The sequence below is a fragment of the Carlito syrichta genome, unplaced genomic scaffold, assembly GCF_000164805.1.
Source record: "Carlito syrichta isolate Samal-C Ts95f unplaced genomic scaffold, Tarsius_syrichta-2.0.1 Scaffold241276, whole genome shotgun sequence".
Lineage (NCBI taxonomy): Eukaryota > Metazoa > Chordata > Mammalia > Primates > Tarsiidae > Carlito > Carlito syrichta.
The window spans coordinates 776,104-797,755 of record NW_007185372.1 but is presented as its reverse complement, the minus strand read 5'-3'; the positions used below and the strand labels follow the sequence as shown (position 1 = coordinate 797,755).

Here is a 21,652-nt window from a genome sequence, read left to right as displayed (position 1 = left end):
AAAAAAAAAAAAAAAAAAAAAAAGAATGCGTTCTTAGTTTTAAAAAATGCATACTTAACTATTTAGGGATGAAATACCACAATGCCTCAAATTTATTGTAAAATATTTTAGCCAAAAAAGGAAACTGTCAATAACAGGGTTTTTTTCTGTGTTTTGCTTTGTTTTGTATTTGAGTTGGAGTCTCACTCTGTAGCCCAGGTTGGAGTGCAGTGGTCTGCTCACAGCCACTGTAGCCTCAACCTGCTGGCTTCAGGTGATCCTTCCACCTCAGCCTTACAAGTAGCTGGAACCACAGGTGTAGGCCGCCATGCCTGGCTAATTTTTTTTTCTTAATTTACTGTAGAGATGAGGTCTCGCCAAGTTGCTCAGGCTGGTCTTGAATCCCTGGGTTCAGACAATTCTTTTTCCTCTGTCTCCTAAAGTACTGGGGTACTGTTAAATATAGGTGATTAATACATAGCAAGTTCATTAAATAATTATTTTTCTTTCCAGAAAAAAAAAAGAATAAAATAAATTTCATAGGAAAAGGCCTAGCCACTGTCGCAATTCCTGCTCAAAAACTCTGTGGATGAACAAAATGACAGATTAAATTCAGGGTTTTGTGTATTGGCATATTTTGGTTTTGCTTCATTATATTCCACAACCTATTACTAGTTTCACTATTTAATATTTACTTTTTCAACACTGTTAGCTGTTTTGCTCTACCTCATTAGACGGTAAATTTCTTGAGCAGACACAATGTGTTATTAACTTGTGGTATACAGAAGGATGCTGTATATCAAAAAGAAAACTGGTAGAATTGAATTGCTTCTGAATTTAGCTTGCACTTGGCATCCATTAAGAAAATAGAGAATTTCCTTTATTTACTTAATATTAATTATTATTATTGAGTCAGAGTCTCTGTCACCCAGGCTGGAGTACAATAGCACAATCACAGCTCACTGCAGCCTTGACATCCTGGGCTCAGGTGATCCTTCTATCTCAGCCTTGAGTAGGTGGGACTACAGGAGTGCATTACTACATATGGCTAATTTTTTCAGTTTTTTGTAGAGATGAGGTCTTACTAAGATGCCCAGGCTGGTCTTGAACTCCTGGTCTCAAGCAATCCTCCCACCTTGTCCTCCCAAAGTGCTGGGATTACAGGTGTGAGACACCATGCCCGAGAAAATAGAGAATTTCTAAACAATAATTTTTATCCATACGAAAATGGAAACTAAAGTAATAGGCATAGCATAGTATATATATATATATGTTTGTATATTATAAACTTCTTAAGCTTCCTAAAAGTGAAGCATAAAACATTTATATTATCAACTATACCAGAGGTTCTCAAAGTATAGTCTATGGACTTCTGGGCATCAGAGACCCTTTCAAGGAATTTGGGAAGTGAAAACCATTTTCATAATAATACTAAGATGTCATTTATCTTTTTACTCTCATTTTCTCATGATTGAACATTGGGGTTTTTTTAATGACTTGCAATGATGTCACAATTCTGAAGGCTAACAGAATGTGTGTTTGTGTATTTCTGTGTTTTAAAATTTTTTTAGTTTTAATTTCTAATGTGGTACTTACTGACAGGTACAAATTGTATACACAGAAGCTCTTTGGGGTCCTCAATTACTTCTAAGGAATCCTGTGACCAAAACTTGAGAACTATTAAACAAATAAGCAATATTACTTTCTAAGTACTCCTTTCTCCTTGTCATCTTCAAAGATTTAGGCACATGTCTATGTGAGTAAATGGGCACCACTTTATTTTGTCCTTTTGATTCCTTTTTTATTTTTTGAGTTGGAGTCTCACTCTGTCACCCAGGATAGAGAGCCATGGCACGCTCACGGCCACCATAGCCTCAACCTGCTGGACTCAGGTGATCCTTCCATCTCAGCCTTCCAAGTAGCTGGAACTATAGGCATGTGCTACCACACCTGGCTAATTTATTTATTTATTTATTGTAGAGACGCGGTCTTGTCATGTTGCCCAGGCTGGTCTCGAACCCCTGGGCTTAGGTAATCCTCTGGCATCAGTCCCCAAAGTACCGGGATTACAGGCTTGAACACCATGCCTGACTCCTTTTGATTCTTAATGTGCCTGCTGCTGGGCAAAGTACCTTGAAAAAAGGTCTCCTCCCACTGTGGGAGCCTAAGCATACTATATTGCTTCGGGTCTCCTCCCACTGTGGGAGCTTTTCTGTTCTCTCAATAAATTCTGCTTTAAAAAAAAATGTGCCTGCTGCTTTGCCATTTCAGAATCTGAAGGATACATGAAGAAGAAAAAGCAAATCAAAGTTCTTGCTTAGTAAGGTTACTCCAAATATGATCTTGGGCAAATAGTATACACTGAATAAACCTTCAAAATTTCAAGTTATAACATCTTTGCTTTCTCTCCAAGACATGAATTGAATAACTTAGGGAAAGGAAGAGTGAGAGATAGGGAAAAAGTGATTGGGACTGATTAAATGACATTTTTTTCTGAAGATATCCTCCCAGTATAATTGAGAGTTCTTTAGGGAACATTGCTTCATTTAATGACATATTAAGAATACATAGCAAATAAGAAAAGATTATTAAAATTGACTAACATAAAAATACTTCTGTATAAGATTTCTGTCATCCTTAGAATCATCTCCTCTCCTCCTCCCAGGCTCATAGAAGATGAAATATCAACTATTTTGGAAATATGAACATTTTATTGAGTTGTTTTCTAAGCTATAAAGAATATGATTTATTAAACAACTGTGGGTTACACCACTATGGGTGACCTCGACAACAATAAATGGTCATATTTACCTGAAAAAAATTTGAAAATTCTACCAACTGGAAAATATCTTCTGAAAACAGATTCTTTTATTACATCTTAACTTACATATAACAGATTCTCTATAAAATGGAAAGTCATAATGCTTTCAAGTAAAGGCTAATAATTTCTATAAACCATTACCTTAGATAACAGCTTGTCAAATAAGCTATCCATTATCGCTACAAGCTTAGCTGATATTTCAGCTATGTGGTCATGGTAGTCCTGTAATGAGAAATAATATTGTATTTCCAAGTCCTTGGGACACATCTTAAAAATACTTAACAATTAAGGATCTAAAATTTTGAAACTCCAATGAAAAAGTACCTTAGTGATATGATCAAAATGCCTAAGCATACTATATTGCTTAGGTGGTAGTCGAGCTTCAAAATGAGCCCGGATCACAGGAATGTAGTGCACAATTAACTGCAAACATCGTGAAGAAAGAGCTAAAGATCCAGGGAATAAATATATAAGGAAGGAAAAAAAAGATATTAGCTGAATTTAATTATAAATCAAATTAAGTTAAAAATGTCATTAACGTTTTACAGATCCAGTTTATTTCATAAATAAAGAGCACTATGGCAGAGGGCAAAATACTTTACTTAAAAAAATAATTTGGATACTGAATAAAATAATGAACATGCTGCTTTCACAATGGATTCAAGTTGTGAGCTTACCAGTATGAGGATAATAACAAGACAATTGATTTTCTTCTGACATTCATATACCTTTCACCCCAAAGTACCACATACACATTACATCTTAACATTTTCTTGAGTGGTATAACTTCCAAATACTTACACTTGTTGGAGTGGAAATTCCTTATAACATTTCCCCAAAGTTAGCTTTTCATTATGATAATACATAAAAGAGTGAATGAAGTAGCATTTGTTACTTTTATAGCTTTTGTTAGACTCATGAAAATATCAGGTATAACAGAAATATGATAAGTATAGCGACACATTGTAACACGTCAGTATGTAAATTAAATGTAAGAATCCATACCCAAGTTTTTTGTAGTTATTGTTTTTAGTCCAACAACTTGCAGTGCACCAGCTCCAAGAACCAACTGGCAACTTCTTGAATTGAAATACTAACAGAAGAAGGAAAAAAACCCCAACAATTTATTAAAAACTATTATTTATATGCTGGCAATGTGCTAACTATTCTAAGAATACATTCCTCTTTTCTCTCAACCAAGAACCAAATGAACTTTCTAGTAAAAACAATTAAGATCAATGTATGTATTGATTAAAAAAAAAAGTGGAAGGGGATTCTAAATGACAATATTTATTGTCTGGTAGGAAAGAGGTTGAAATTTTAAAAATCAGTTTTCAGAAATTAATCTTTAATTTGCATTCACAAAACTAGTTAAGTTTCAGTCATTCTTACTGGAAAGTCCTATTTTCAAGTTACACTCTTTCTCAATTAAAACATGACAACTCAAATTCAGAATGGAATTCATTAATAGATTTGAAAAAAATAATAGGTTTGAAAAAATAAAGCCTTTCCTCTATACTAATAGTTTAAAATATCTCTTAATATGAAATGGTTGAATAAAATTATCACCACATTTTCATTTTACATCAATGGTTCTGAAAGAATGATGCAAGAAAAATCTCTAACCTTAGTGAGATGAATTTTGTAAAGTTCAGTGAATTCCTTCCATGCACATTTGAAACCAGTCCAGGTTTTTTGACCTAAGTGGCCTCAGTCATGTTCAGCACCTAACGAACAAATCATCTCCTGTCTCCAATGTCATTAACAACTCTATGGGTGTAATGAGGAATCACTAAATGCGGAGTGAGAACGAAGCAGGCAGCCTTTTTCCAGTAACACGTTGTGATTCAACCACAATCAAATGTTACAGAACTAATGTCTTAAAGATAACTTGACCTTGCAATGTCTTAGAGTTTCACTCTGATGAATTAATTCTTTCAATTATTTTTCCATAACAGAGTGAAGTCATACACACCTTTAATAAATCTGACAGACGAGTAAGCATGTCAGTAGTAACAGATGGGATGTTATCCACACACTGGCAATATTCAAGGATAATTCTTATTAACAGCAATACAGTTCTATAAGAAAAGAAAGATGACCTAGTAGGTAATTGAAACAAGAAACATCAAACCAATTTGGCATATAAAAATCAAATTATTCATCAGGACAATGGCTCTCTGCAGATATAATGACCTTGGTAACATAAAATATATGTTTTACCTACTAGTGCAAGGTTCTGGACTAACGTGCAGCAAGAGAGGTGCTTAGGGTGTAAAGTTTAAGGAAGCATTTACTCTCAAAGTTGTGCAATTACAGAGTCAGCCACTGCACGACACTGAGAATGTGGCTCCTCAAACTTTGCACTATAGGCACTGTCTTTGTATGGCATTCTTACTAAGGCACCAGGTATTCCATTCCTTGGTCAATTCAGAAACACTGACAAAAACCTACCCACTGTTTCTGGTTACCTAGGTAATAGGATCCCAATCATAACTATTGAATTAATGAAAGGAACCTAGTCCAGATTTTCTCAGTGAGATGAAAAAGAAGCTAACATGGCTTCTAAAGACATTATGTCTCCTAAGAATTTTGTTGGTAGGTCACAAAAAGTTCTCCAAAATCATAGTGTCACAAGTTAAAAAGACACAGTACTGTGAGGTTAAAGAAGATTGAAATTAAGGGGAAAAGAACCATTTATTGAAGAACATCTAAGTTCAATATAATGCTCAGAAATGAGAGAGCTATGTAATATAATGATTTATAAAAGTCTGAAGGATATCAGGAACTAGTTATTCGAGAAAGATGGTGTAACAGCTTGAAAGATTTGTAACAGCTTGTCTAGAGTCTGCGTCACCAAGCATAAGTCCATTGCTTATATTTTACTATCTTCTTTCACAAATCATAATAGTCCCCCCTTTAGTCAGGAAGTTCGGTTTTTCAGCAATGGCCTCTGCCTAAAGAGCCAGAAAGCAAGAGAGTTGGGGAGTGAGGGTGATTTGCATCAAGCACATGAAGAGCAATCAGATATTGGGTAGTTAAGGAGGGAAATCATAATTAGACTGAAGGGATTAGATTATAAGAAGGCTGAAAAAATTTTGCCCCACCAGAAATGGGGAAGAACTCCAGAGACCTACAAAGGAATGGGGGCTTTAATTTAGAATGTGAGGACAGCAAAGACTTGAATACAGATTGAGAAAAAGCATCAATTCTATACATACTTTTTGAGTACTTATTATGATTCCAAGAAAAACAAAAATAGCAACACATATTCTTCACCTTAAGAAACTCAAACTAGAGAGACATATATGAAAATCAGTAATTATATTATACTACAGTAATTGCCATGACAGAGGGACATGGAGTTACAATCTTCCTGGAGGCAGTGGCTATTTCAAAAAAGACTTAGATGGTGACAAGAAGCAGAGAAGAATAGTGAAAAAAAGGGCTGGTCTAAGGAGTTTGAGGCTGCAATGAGCTGTGACTGTGCTATTACACTCCAGTCTGGGCAATAGAGTGAGACCCACAACCTACACAAACATACAAAATGCTGGTCTATATGCTGGGAGTTAGACCTAGATTCTAACTCTGACTCCATTTAGGTTACTTTATGTTAATCATTTAATCTTCTAAGCTTCAATTCTTATAACTGTAAAAAAGAAATAATAATCCCTAAAATGCCTGTTTTACAAAGTGGTTGTAAAGATCAAATGAGATCATATACATAAAATACTTAAACAGTGAAGTGCTGTTAAAGAATTTGAAGATACAAAAAAAGAGTATGAAGATACTACTTTACCATTTTAATAAAAAGCATGTAGCAGCAGACAATGATGAAATTTGTATTCTTCTTAGTTAATTTGAATTGTAGATACTTTTATCAGTAAAATTACTCAAAAGATGATAATAACAACCAACAACTATCAACTTATTAGTGCTCAAACTGTGTTAAATGTTTTATATAATTTTCACAATAATTCTATGTATGGTACTATTTTTCACATTTTGTGGGCTCCAGAACCTATAACCTAAACTACTATGCTATACTACACACTAAGAAAGCTACGCAAAACAAAACAAAACAAACAAATAAACAAACAGAAAGAGCCTGGGATAGCAATAACATCATAGACCTACCATATCACTCTTAGACTGCCTAGATAACTTGTTTTACAAGAAAAATCAATCCCTTTTTGTTAAGCCAGTATAATTCTTAATGAATAAAGTACACTACAGAATACAGAAAATAAAAGAAATCCATAAAATTTCCTTTAAAATTTTTGTAGGATTTAAAATTGTTAATTCAAAATTTCTAATTCACTTCAAAGAGGAACTAGAAAGGCCGGGCTTGGTGGCTTAGCCTATAATCCCAGACTTTGGGAGGCCGAGGCAGGTGGATTACCTAAGCCCGCAGGTTCAATACCAGCCCGGGCAACTTGGCGAGACCTCGTCTCTACAATAAATTTAAAAATTAGCCAGGTATGGTAGCGTGTGCCTATAGTTCTAGCAACTTGAAAGGCTGAGGCGGAAGAATCACTGGAGCCCCGTAGGTCGACACTGGAGTGGCTGTGAAAGTGCCATTGTAATCTAGCCTGGGCAGCGGAGTAAGACTCCAACTCAAAAAAAAAGAACTACAAGATTCATGTTTTAAATCATTGACTCAACTTTAATATAGAAACTGTGTCACTCACCCAACAACAGCATACTGTTGTCCCTCAACAATGAGAACCTCAGCTGGTTTCTTTTCTTCTGTAGCTAGAAAGCAAAGTAAATAAACAACTGAAACAAGGGTATAAGATGAAACAAAATACTGAAGAAAAAGCTGAAAAAGATAGTTTCTACTTAGTGCCTTATCTCATTTCTGAAAATGAATATCTACTTCTTGGGAAGCAATTTGGCATAGAGTAAATGAAGTAAATTGGGAGTTAGAGCGATTTCGAGTCGATACACAGTACTGCAAATTCCTAGATGCATGACTTTGGGCCAATGACTTAATATTCTGAGACTCAAATGTAGATAACAATATTTGTCTTTCAGGGTGAGTTGTTGTTAGTGGTAGCAATAATGATTATAAACTGCCTATCCCTTAGGCCTGTATAGATGATCTGCAAGTAGTTTGTAAAAAAAGTTATTAGTTTGGAAAGGCAGAACTAGCATTTCAAATGGTTGCCTTTATATTTCTACATTCAATTGAGAGATTATACATTTAATTCTCTCAAGGTTTCAACCCAGAAGTTATTTTTAGTATGTGGTATTTTTTATCATTATAAAACAAGCTGGGTGCAGTGGTACATGTCTATAATCCCAGCCATTTGAGAGGCTGAGGCAGGAGGATCACTAGAGGCCAAGAGTTTGAGAACAGCATAGGCACATAGTGAGACCCTGGCACTAAAATAATTTAAAAAGTAGCCAGGCATAATGGCATGCACTTGTAGTTCCAGACACTCAGGAGGCTGAGGCAGGAGAATCACTTGAGCTCAGCAGTTTAAGGCTGCGGTGAGCTATGATTTTGCCACTGCACTCCAGCCTGGGGGACAATGTAAGACTATCTCTCAAAAAATAAAAATAAACAACAACAAAAAAATAAACAAATTCAGCATATTAAGGTAAAAAGAACAATGGACTGGATTACTGTCCTAGACATGCCAAATTAATTAGATTACCATAGGCAAGCCATTATGCTTCCCTAAACTTCAAGTCCCCTTGAGCTGTAAGACATTAAATGTCTACTTCTTCTTTCCTTTTGAGCAAAGATGTCCAGTGAGACATATATTCTAATCACAATTCACTATATATGTCAGGTTTTTAATTTTTTGAGGGCAAAGACTATGTCATAACCAATTCTCTCTATTGCAGAGTAGTATACTACAGTAGATAAGAAAAAAGGGCCCTAAAGTCAGTCTGTGAATTTGAATCTCAGTTCTACCCTACTTATGTAGCCTTACGCAAGTTGGTTAACCTCTTTGGGCCTTAGTTTCCACATTAATGGTAATACTAGCCGTGTCTAGCTCATGGATCTATAAATGAGATAACACATATAACGTGCTTAGAACAAACAGTGCAAGTAAACACTCAATATTAGCTGCTATTCATTAAACTTCATTTCCCCAGTGCCTAGCTGAGTAGCTAGTAAATCAATAAATGTATGGTGGATGAATGAATAATAACCTAGGATCTTAAACTTGATAAAAGCTAGCAAAATGTTAGTAGACTTTCAATAACATATACCAATGCTATTTAGAGAGAAAAATAAAGACTGAGATAGAAGCAAGTAGGTAAGAAAAGCCTCCTACTGTCAGCATTCCCCAAAGAAGTAGTGAAAATAGTTTACTTTGCAAGAAAAGTACATGGTTAATTCAATCAATCTACATTTATGATTTTAATTTAAAAAATCATTCTGTTTGCATTACAGTAGAATTAAAAGACAATGAGCTGTTCAGGAAAACACATCCTAGTCATCTAGTACAGAACTTCACATAGTGAGAAGTCAAACAATGTAACTTGAAAGACTAAATGAGTGATAAATCTTACAATTGTAAATTAGTGATTTAAAATGGTCAGTGTTCTATTTTTCCTTCAGCTTTTGCTGCTACTTCGCTGCTTTTGTTTTGTTAATATCATATAATCAGTTAAAACATTCATTATAAACACCACCCAACAATGTTACCTATTTAAAATTACCGTTAGATAACAGAAATTTACTCAATTCCTTCCATTCTTCTCTCTGCCCTATATGAATTAATCTATTTTAAACCTGTCTTTAATTCTCACCTTCTTGTCATAGTGGTAGAAGAGGTAGCCTTTCTCTTGAACTCTGGATTCAATTCCAGTCACCTTGCCCCATAAATCATTCTCTTTCTTTCTAATTTCACTTATCTCTTTAGCTACCACTTCATCACTCACTTTTCCTCACAGCCAAACTTGTTGAAAAAGTAGGCTACATTTGTCTACCCTTCCTTACCTTTCCAGTTGCTTACCATTGAACAGCAATCTGACTCTACCAATCCATTGAATTACTAGAATTGTAAACAATCTATGTGTCAAACTAATGGTCACTATTTATATTTTACTCAGGCTTTCTCCTGTAATATGGTTGTATGTTGTACTAATGGAAGATACAATTTAAAAATACTTCTTTATAGAAATATAAAACTTTCACTGAATGCATAAAATGTGAAATAATCCAACTGCCTCCTCTACTCAAAATATTCAAGAACCTCATCATTTCAAATCTGGTGTTATGGGATGTGTTGTAAAACAACTTACAGTATTATCATCACATGATGACTCTACTTTAACTGGTTACAAAAATACCTCCCAGCCATTGCCTCCGTTTCATATGAAACCCAACTGGTATTTGATACCAACAACAATTCTCTCATTTAAATTCTGATTTTTTTACTTTTTTTGGGACAGAATCTTGTTCTGTCACCCAGGCTGGAGTGCAGTGGCACAATTACGGCTCACCATAGCCTGGACCTCCTATGCTCAAGGGATCCTCCTGCCTCAGCCTTCCAAGTGGCTGGGACTACAGCTGTACACCACCATACCAAGAAATTTTTTTTTTTGTAGAGACAGGGTCTTGCTATGTTGCCCAACCTGATCATTAATTCTTGGTCTCAATTGATCCTCCTACTTCAGCCTCCCAAAGTGCTAGAATTACAGGCATGAGGGTACCCAGCCTAATTTTTTACTTCTATGTTCTGGATTTCTTCCTACCTCTCTGGAACTTCTTTCTTAATTTCTTTCACTGTTTTCTTTCTTTGTGTTCTTTACACTTTGATTTTCTCTATCACATAATTACATTACTTGTGATTGCTCATCTATTTTTTTTTAGTTTTGTTCACTAGACTTAGCTTCTTTAAAGTAGAATAATAACTATTATCTCTGTCTCAATATGACACAAAGAAGCTAACTAGTATTCACTGAATGAATAAATATGTCTAAAGAATATGGCATAGTAGTTAAAAACATAGCTATGAAATTATATATAGTTAGTTTCAAATCTCAGCTCATAGTTTGTACAAAACTCCTTAACTCTTCCAAGTCTCAAGCTTCCTCCCTGTTATACTAGGTACCAATAGTCCCTTCATCATAAATCGCTGTGAAGATAAACTGGAGTAACGCATGTCAAGCATATAGTCCAATGTCTGGCATATTGTGAACACTCAATTAATACTTGAAATTATTATTTTAGAGTATCACAGATATTTTTCCTATCAACTATTTACTAACTAAGCTGGGAGTATTAGCTCTAGACTTTTCAACAGGCACTACTAATTAAGGAAATATTAAGCATTCATACAAAGTAAACAAACTACATAAAATTGAAAGAGAATGTGTGAACAAATGCACATACCTCCTGATTTTTTTTCAGGTAAAGCAATCTTTCCATCAGATATGGAATCAACAAGATCCTGAAATTCTGCAGGAACATCGGCTTGCTTCCAGCGCTCATTGTCTAAGAGGAGGCTATTCAAAAGTAAAAGGAAAGATTAAAGGTAAACTTCAGTATTTCAACATCACCTTTCTTGGTTGAAAAAAAGGAAAGGAGAACTTGTGAGTATATAAGATTTTTAAAGTGCTGAACACCTTAATAAACTGGAATCATTTATAAATAGGACCAATACTTTTAGAAATATTTCTCTTTTCATATCTCTTAGCCTAACCAAAAAGAGTGATGACACAATTTACTTAACATTGAATGAGAAAGAAAAGTCAACCTATTGAGGATCTTCCTAATAAGCAATTTAATAGAAGTAAACATTCTAACCCTATTTAGGAAAGTCAAGAAATGTGATTTTAATTTCATAATCTGCCTTTAATTTGAAAAAACGTTTATCAGACATTTTGGCTGGCCAGTCAATTAAGTTACATCTTTTAAATATAATTATGTTTGGCAAAGAAAAATAAGAAAATTAAATAGAATGAACATGGTGCCAATACCTGAGCTTGGTTTTTCTCTCTTCATGAAACCTGTTTACAAACTTATTAGCTTGACTCTGAAGTGCTCCAAGTAATGACATGCTTTTTCTTCCACATATCTGTTCAGTGTCTAAAATGAATGTTTCCATTAATCTAGAAAGTGTTATGAATTCCATGGAATTTAGCTTCTCAAGAAAACCATCCTAAATTTTAAAGATAACATAAAAACCATGACAAAGAGTTAGTGTAACACTAAATGTGAATGAGCTATAAAACTTAGTTTAACAAAGATTAATATTAATTGTATTATTTTTATAATACAAAATTATATTAACTTTTTTTATCATAAATAAAAACTCTCAACACTTCAGACCCATAAATTGAATACGAAAAGCTTAAGGTGTCTAAATTTGATTCTGATCCTTTTATAACTAATATAGTAGCGCAAATGATTCAGGTCAGACTATACAATTTTCAATATGTTGGAGTTTATTTTTTACTATTTTTTTTTTTAGTTGGAGTCTTCCTCTGTTGCTGGGGCTGCAGTGCAGTGGCACTTTCACAGTCACCGCAGCCTCAAGCTGCTGAGCTCAGGCAATCCTTCCGTCTCAGTCTCCCAAGTAGCTGGAACGGAACTACAGGCACGTGTCATCACACCTGGCGAATTTTTTGATTTACTGTAAAGATAAGGTCTCACCAATTGGCCCAGGCTGGTCTTGAAACCCTGAGCTCAGGTAATCCTCTCATCTCTACCACCCAAAGTGCTGGGAATATAAGCGTAAGTCACTGTTCCTGGCTATGTTGGAGTTTAAATAATTTTAATTTATTTTAATTTAAATTTAATTAGTTAACTTATTTGCTTGAGTCAGAGACTTACTCTGTCACCCAGGCTGGAGTGCAGTGGTACTTTTATGGCTACCACAGGCACAACCTGCTATGCTCAGGTTATCCTTCCACCTCAGCCTTCCAAGTAGCTGGAACTACAGGCACCCGCCACCACGTCGGGCAAGTTTTTTGGTTTATTGTAGAGATGAGGTCTTATCAAGTTGCCGAGACTGGTCTCGAACCCCTGGGCTCAGGTCATCCTCTTGCCTTGGCCTCCCAAAGTGTTGGGATTATAGGCATGAGTCACCCCGCCCAGCTAAATAATTTTATTATAAACTTGTTTAATATTATATGTCTATATATACAGATATACATATATAACAGCATATTCATTTCAAATTCATTATTAACATATATTTCAAAATGCATCCTTCAATAATTTATTTTAAAGAGCACTTTAATAATTTTTCCTCTTTCTTTTATTTAGATTATTTTGTATCTCAACATCTCCCTAACAGATCACATGATAGCATCATTAACTTTATTAAGTGTTAAGAATGTAATATGCATTATAGGGGAACATAGAGATACAAGCAAAGACATAATTCCAGATCTTCAAAATAACTATACTATGTATAAAATATAAAATATCTAAAGCTTTATGAAAAGAACTACCTTTGCTCTTGACATTAGAAATTTAACAGCTCGATCATGGCATATATCTGAGGCACTATATAGTAACTCCTGGATATTATTTGCCAGCTTTCCTAGTTCTAAGTCAGTTAATTTCATGTCTTCACTGACTCTGAAAATGATAAAATGGGATTTAGTTAGGTAAAGTTGTAAACACAGTATCCTCTATAAATACCAATGAAAAGGATGAAAAAGCTGTAAAATTCACATTTGAGGAAAAATTCTAAGATATATCAAATACACCTTATTGTTTTTATAGTAAAGCATTACTTAAATACGCTCAGAAAATACAAATGCATTTTTTCCTAGCCTTATATAAGAATAATTTTCTATCTCCACTGGTTTTTTTTTCTTTCTTTTGAGTTGGAGTCTTACTCTGTCGTCCAGGCTGAAGTGCAGTGGCACACTACGGCCACCCCAGCATCAACATGCTGGGCTCCGGCGATCCTTTTGCCTCAGCCTTCCAAGTAGCCAGAACTACAGGCATGCATTACCATGCCTGGCTAATTTTTTAGTTGTTGTAGAGATGAGGTCTCACCAAGTTGCCCGGTGGTCTCGAACCCATGGGCTCAGGCAATCCACTTGCCTCAGCCTCCCAAAGTGCTGGGATTATAGACTGACCCACCGAGCCTGTCCATATTATTTTTAACATAGTTCAGACTCTGCTTGGAAAGTCTGCAGAAACTATAGCAAAATAAAATTTTATTTATTTAGGTACAAGGTGGTAGCTGATGCAGGGTAGGCTTGTGCATACACACCTAGGATGATACAGTGTAGAAAAGAAGAAGGAAGGAATGTTATTTCGTAACAAGCAGGCCCTCTTTTTACTTCTAGTTATGAATGACTGTAAATATTCAGTTCAACTGAACTAATATTTACTGAGTGAGCATTTACTGTGTTTATGTGCTAGGCACTTGGAGAAAACACTGTAAGTTGCTGCCTTTAAGGAACTTACAATCAAACTTTCAAACTTCCAATCAAATATTTATAAAATGTAATGCACTTTTTTCAATTTTGAGGGGAAATGTAAAACTTTCTGTTTTTAAACATTTTCCCATTCAGGGTATATGTAAAGACCACTGATTCCATGCCAACAGTTCAGTTTATTGTCACTATGAGCCAAGTTAAGTGCTTTAAAATCATTTTCCCCCTTTCAGTTGAATTAAAATAATTATCAAAGATACTACAAAGAAGCACTGATGCATATTAATTTGAGGCAAACTACTCTTATAAATGGGTTAAGGTATTAAAGGAAGTTATTACCTGCTATTCAACAAAATTATAATAGCACTAAATTTGCTAATAATTTACAATAATAGAGAAATTAATATACTGTCTTGTTTGATTCTCTCACTCTGAGGTAGACATAATAGATACATATCTATTTTCACAAGAGGATACTGAATTTAGAAGTTCAGTGACCTACCCAAGGTCACAAGGTTAACAGAGTAGAATTAGAACCTATAATTAATCTATTTCTCATTGACTAAGTTTCCTCTACTCCAACATGTATTTCTACATAAACAGTCCAGTGGTATTTTAATACCAGCTCCCACAAAAATTTCTGCTTAAATTTCAAAGTTCAAAATAACTACTGAAGTAAAGTTTTATTTTCTGAAGGCTTACTAAAATTTGCCCCCTTGTAACAGAATGATTAAGGAATCTGAAACTCTTGAAAATATGCCACCACTTCACAAAAATATAAACAGAAAAGAGAAATAAAAACAACTCAAGTCTTAAAAAGAGTAGGGTGACTTAATCCAAGAAGTTGGAATGTTACCTTTTAAAAATTTTTATAATTTTGTTTTCACTTCCAGAGGTACACATGCATGTTTGTTACATGGATATTGGTTATAATTTTGCTTTTAAAAATACTTTTTTATTTTTAAAGTTCAATTAGATCTTTAACTTCCATGTCAATGGGGAAAAAGCAAATAAACTCAAACATAAAGCAGCAATTCTACTCCTGGGTGTACACTCAAAATAACTAAAAGCATGTATTTGTATACAAATTGTATACTCTAAGATATATTTGTATACCCAAGTTCATAACAGCACTATTTGAAATAGCAAAAACTGGAAGTGTCCACTGACAGATGAATGAGCAAAATGTTATATATACATATAATAGAGCATTATTCAGTCTTAAAAGGAAGGAAATTCTGATACAGGCTACAACATGGATGAACCTTGAGGACATTATGCTGTGTGAAATAAGCCAGTCACAACATTCGCAAGACCATAAACATAATTAAGTACATCAACAGATGTAAAAACAAAAAACATATGATTATATCATTGGAAGTGGAAAAAGCCCTTTGATAAAATGCAGCACTCCTTCTTGATTAAAAACCTTCGAACATCTAGGCATAGATGGAACATACCTCAAAATAGTAAGAGCCATCTATGAGAAACCCACAGCCAACATACTGCTAAACAGACAGAAATTGGAACCATTTTCCCTGAAAACCCGAACAAGACAAGGATGCCCACTCTCACCCCTCCTTTTCAACAGTTTTTGAAGTCCTAGCCAGAGCAATCAGACAAGAGAAGGAGATCAGGGTATCCAAATAGGAAAAGAGGAAGTCAAGCTATCCTTTGCAGATGACATGATTCTATACCTTGAAAACCCAAGAGAATCTGTCAAAAATCTCTCTGCACTGATAAAGAACTCAGGGTATAAAATAAAAGTGCAAAAGACAGTAGCATTTCTATACACCAACAATAAACAAATAGAAATTCAAATAAAAAGCATAATCCTATTCACAACAGCCATAGAAAAAAGAAATACATTGGCATCTTCCTAACCAGAGATGTGAAAGACTTTTTACGACAAAAACTACAAAACACTGCTCAAAGAAATCAAAGATGACACAAACAAATGGAAAAATATTCCATGCTCGTGGATTGGAAGAAACAACATTGTTAAGTTATCCATCCTACCCAAGGCAAACTGCATATTTAACACAATACCCATTAAAATTACCAGCAGCATTCTTCTCAGACCTGGAAATGACAATACAGGAATTCATATGGAAACATAAATGACCTCGAACAGCCAAAACAATCCTCAGCAAAAAGAAAAAACAAACAAACAAAAAAAGCGGGAGGTATCACACTCCCAGACTTTAAACTTTATTATAAAGCTACAATAATCAAAACAGCTTGGTATTGGTGCAAGAACAGGCATATAGACCAATGGAACAGGATAGAGATTCTAGAAGCAAAACCTCAATTTCTCAACAAAGCCTCCAACAACAACCACTGGGGAGAGGAGAACCTATTCAGTAAATGGGAAAACTGGCTGACCACATGCAAAAGATTCAAATAAGACCCCTACCTATCACCATACACAAAAATCAACTCTAAATGGATCAAAGACCTAAACATAAAACCTCAAACTATAAGAACCTTAGAAAGCACAAGAGACACCCTTATGGAAATTGGAACTGGCAACCAATTCTTGATCAAACCCCCAAGTGCCCATACCATAAGAGATAAGATAGATAAGTGGGACCTCATCAAACTGACAAGCTTCTTCCAAGCCAAAGAAACCATCAAGAGAGCAGGGAGACTGGGAAAAAAATATCTGCCAACTGTATGTTTGACCAAGGCCTAACATCTAATATCTACAAGGAACTCAAATGTGCTGAAAAGCAAAAACAAACAACCCCATTACAAAATGGGCAAAGATATGAATAGACACTTCTCAAAAGAAGACATATGAGCAGCCAACAGATACATGAAAAAATGTCCAGCCTGACTAGTCATCAAAGAAATGCAAGTTAAAACTACACTGAGATACCACCTAATTCTAGTCAAGATGGTCATCATCAATAACTCAAAAAACAACAGATGCTAGAGAGAATGCGGGGAAAAGGGAATACTTCTACACTGCTGGTGGGAGTGTAAACTAGTACAACCTCTGTGGTGGCAAACAGTTTGGTGATTCCTAAAAGATCTAAAAATCAGCCTTTCATATGACCCTGCAATCCCCCTGCTGGGAATATACCTGGAGGAACGCAAATCACTCTATGAAAACGATACTTGCACACATGTTTATTGCAGCATTATTCACAATAGCAAAAACATGGAACCAACCATGCTGCCCATCAAAAGAGGACTGGATTAAAAAAAATGTGGTACACATACATTATAGAATATTATGCAGCCATAAAGAAGGCCAAAATTATGAACTTTCACAGCAACTTAGATGGACTTAGAGTCTATAATACTGAGAAATCTATCACAGAAACAAAGAACTGAGTATCACATGTTCTCACTCATAAGTGGAACTTGAACAATTATTGTAATACTATAAGAAAAGGACTGGCAGTATTGGGAATCTGCCAGAGTGGGGGGCACACCTCATCAACAAGGATATCTGCATAACAACCATTTGTATTCCTAACCCTGAATTGTACCCCATATCTTTAAAATAAAAATAATAATAATAATAATAATAATAAGCCAGTCACAAATGGACAAATACTGCATGATTCCATTTATATGAAGTTCCTAGAACAAACTCATAGAGACAGAAAGTAGAATGGTGGTGGCCAGAAATGCGAAGTTGTTGCTTAATGGATATAGAGTTTAAGTTTCACAAGATGATAAAGTTCTGTTGGTTGGTTGCACAGTGTGAATACACTTGATGCTACTGAATTTTTCACTTATAAATGGTTAAGATGGCAAACTTTATATTTTTTAGCCACAATTAAATATAATAAAATTTTAACAGCCCACAACCCTTTCTAATCTTTTTCATCATTTTTCCTTTCCCATTTCCAGTCTAGAAAAGTATTTTCTTCTGTGCTCATATTTGCATTGCAGTAAGTTTGCAAAACTGTAGATTATTTTGACAAAGTGAGAAAATTAGGGAAAATCTACCACCAACAAAGTTAAAATGTCAGATATTATTTTTGCATGTTCTCTATTTGTGACTCAATTATATACTACAAAAAACACTTGACACAAATATAGCCAGAGCCCTTGAATGAAAAAACTAGAGTCACACATGTAAATATATTCAATTAATTCATTGCGCCTTTGGTTTGGATAGTTCCCCAATTTATGTGTCTATGTTCAATAGACATTTATGTGCCTATTCAACACAGAAGTAACCATCTATAGAACCTGTATTATGCTGTGAGAACATGTGATTAGGGAAAGCCAAGAAGGTTCAAAGAATAAAGTAAGCCATAGCGGAGGGTGGAGGGAAGATTAAAAACTGTGAGATTGTAGCTGGTTTAGAAGAATCTCAAATGGTATGGCAAACTGCTAGTTATCTTTTAATATCTGTTCTCTCGTCTCGATAATAATAGCTTAACTGGGCAAACAGCCCACAAGCTAAAGTCTATTTCTCAAGCCTCAAATATAGCTATATATTAATAATATTCTAGCCACTAGGATGTAAGTAGGAGTAATACGTACAAATTCTGGAATGTGTTTTTTTTTTTTAATAAGAATATAAAATATAAAATAAAATAAAAAGAATAAAACAATATAAAAAAAAACCTGTGTGAAGGCAACAGAGACCTAACAAATCTAGAATGTACAGGAATTTGTAAAAGACTAAGAAGAGTTGATGCAATCCTGAAGAAGAAAAAGTAGGAGAAATTACCCTCCCAGGTATTAATACTTATTTTAAAAAGCTATAGTAACTTTAGTTGGGTGTGGTAGTGTATGCCTGTAATCCCTAGCTACTGTGGAAGCTGAGGTGGGAGGATGACTTGAGCCCTAAAATTTGAGGCTAAAGTGAACTATGATTATGCCACTGTATGTTCTTTAGCTTGGCCTACAGAACAAGACCTGTCTCTTAAAAAAAAACAACCCTACAGTAACCAAGATGATTTTACTTAATGGTATTTGTATAAAGACAGAAAAATAAATAAAACAGAATCCAGAAACAGATACATATATATTTGAATACCTGATTTATGGCAAGAATGGTACTAAAGAGTAGTAGGCAAGACAGTCTTTTCAATAAATGGTGCAAGGTCAAAAACATAACCATATGGGGAAAACTTAATCTTACACTATATACATAAAAGTCCATTCCAGGTGAACTGTAGATCTGAAAATGAAAGAGGCAGCAACAAAGTTTCTGGATGATAAAAGAATATCCTCAAGGCCTAAGGTAGGGAAAGATTTCTGAAATAGAACAGACACACACAAGAAAAACATACACTATAAAGGAAAATAATGAATCATAGGATTACATTAAAGTTAAGAACTTTTGCCTAAATTGTATCCCACATCATTAAAATAAAAAAATTTAAAAAAAGAACTTTTGCTCACCAAAGACCCCAACAGGAGAGTAAAAAGTTAATACACAGAGTGGGAGAAGATATTTGCAATATGGATAACTGACAAAGGGCTTGTAATGATATTATGTAAAGAACTCTCATAAATCAATAAGAAATAAGACAAACCAACAGAGAAGAGGTAAAGGCCTTCAATAGGCATGTCACAGAATAGGATATCCAGCCAATGAATATATGAAAAGGTGCTCTCCTACCAATCGTCAGGGAAATAAAAATTAAAACTACTACCGCTATGGCATATCCACCAGAATAGCTAACATGTAAAAGACTGATGATACCAAGAGTGAAGAAAGATGTGGAGTGATACAAACTCTTCCACACTTCTTGTGGGAGTGTAAAGGAGTACAACCACTTTGAGAAATTGTTTGGCCTTAGCTAAATTGACCATTCACATACCTTATTCAGTCCTAGGTACATATTCAACAGAAATGCTTCAACATGTGCAACAAGGACATCTACAAAAAAGTTCATGACAATCCAAAATAGAAATAACCCAAATCTTAACAACAGAATGAGCCAGTTTCAGTGATGTACAACTGTAGTCCCAGCTACTAGGGAGGTTGAGGTGGGAGGATCACTTGAGCGCAGCAATTTGAGTACAGCCTAGACAACATAGTTAAATCTTATCTCAAAACAAACACATAAATAGCAGAATGAATAAAATGGTGTGGTCATAAAATGGAATTATTTGTATACAAATAAAAATAAAACTATTGTGACATGCAACAACTTGGACAAATATCACACACATAATGTTGAACAAAAGAAATCAGAGTTAAAAGAGCAAATGTATGATTCCATTTATACTAAAGTTTAAAAACTGGAAAAACAAATAGTTTTAATGATTTCCTTCAGAAAGGAGTAGTGGTGTGGCAAAGTGGCAAGGAGGACTTCTGGAAAGCTGGTAATGGTAATATTCTATTTTTTGACGTGAGTGCTGATTATACCAATGTATTCACTTTGTGATAATTGAGCTGAACATTTACCATTGGTGCATTTTCTTATATGTGCGTTATACTCCAAATAATAAGTTTAAAAAGACAAACAAAGTAAGTAGGGTGCCAGTCCTTTGTCCTCTCCTTCCTACTGCTAGCACTACAGATGAAATGATAAAAGTTAGAGCAGCCATCTTAGACACAGATGGAAGCTACAAACTGAGAAAATGGTAGAGCTGTCTTCTCAACTAAAGATATTCTGCCTCCGAAATGTGAGAAGTAAAATTCTATATAGTTTAAGCTATAGAGTTTTTCATCTATTTTTATAGACGTTTCAGACAGTACCCTAGCTAGTAAATGTAAAAACATTAGCCTGAACATAGAAAATATATTTTAGTTAATATGTAGTTCCAGGTTCTGTTTGTTTGTTTGCTTGTAGAGAGGGGAGGTGTTATAACTTATTCTGTAACTGTGATCATTATAAGCTCAGGACTATAAGTTAATTTATGTAAAGATGAATAAAAGAACTTGTTATTCTTAACAATAATTAAATCCAAACTATATTCTTGAACCAGAAAGACTGATTTTCAAAAAAATATTTTTTTGACATCAGAGATTATCAGGACAATAGGAAGCTAGAGGGCAATGTAATAAACTGTTAACAACGGGGGATCTGGATGAAGGATTGTGACAGTTTTTTTTTCTATTCTGGCAACTTTTCTGTAAGCTTGAAATTGTTTCCAAATAAGAAATTTAACAGTATACGTAAGGTCACAGGGATGGGAACAACAGGCACTGGGGCACTCCTAATCAGGGGAGAAAGGGAGGGAGAATAAGGGATGAAGAACTACCCACCACCTAGGTGACAGGCTCAATAGAAGCCCAAGCCTCACCATCACGCAATATACCTGTGTAACAAAACTGCACATGTACTCCTTGAATATAAAAATAAATAAAATAATAAATTTTTAAAAATCATGTTTAAAAAGATAGTGTGATTAACTTGGAAATTCACATCTTTGAAAAAACCAAAAGGTGTAAATCAAAAAGATTTTCACCATATATAAAATAGAAAGATGCCATAGTAGAAGAAAAATGACCAAAGCAGTAACTGAACAGGTGTCCAATACAAGTTCTGCTACTAGTGA

The 21,652-nt window shown here is 34.7% G+C and overlaps 1 protein-coding gene across 1 annotated transcript in view; it reads right to left on the bottom strand.

Annotated features, from left to right (window-relative positions):
* Window positions 1-2,941: 2,941 nt before the first annotated feature.
* The window catches only part of VPS54 (VPS54, GARP complex subunit), a gene marked incomplete at its 3' end in the record, with an annotated part of 99,035 nt that continues 80,324 nt past the window's right edge, over window positions 2,942-21,652 (bottom strand). Inside the window, exons 13-20 of the mRNA XM_008051883.2 lie at window positions 13,226-13,355; window positions 11,747-11,928; window positions 11,160-11,272; window positions 7,492-7,555; window positions 4,776-4,881; window positions 3,806-3,893; window positions 3,125-3,246; window positions 2,942-3,022 (exon numbers count right to left, since the gene is read on the bottom strand). Coding sequence (XP_008050074.1) covers window positions 2,942-3,022; window positions 3,125-3,246; window positions 3,806-3,893; window positions 4,776-4,881; window positions 7,492-7,555; window positions 11,160-11,272; window positions 11,747-11,928; window positions 13,226-13,355 — 886 coding nt within the window. The remainder of the gene's footprint in view (window positions 3,023-3,124; window positions 3,247-3,805; window positions 3,894-4,775; window positions 4,882-7,491; window positions 7,556-11,159; window positions 11,273-11,746; window positions 11,929-13,225; window positions 13,356-21,652) is intronic.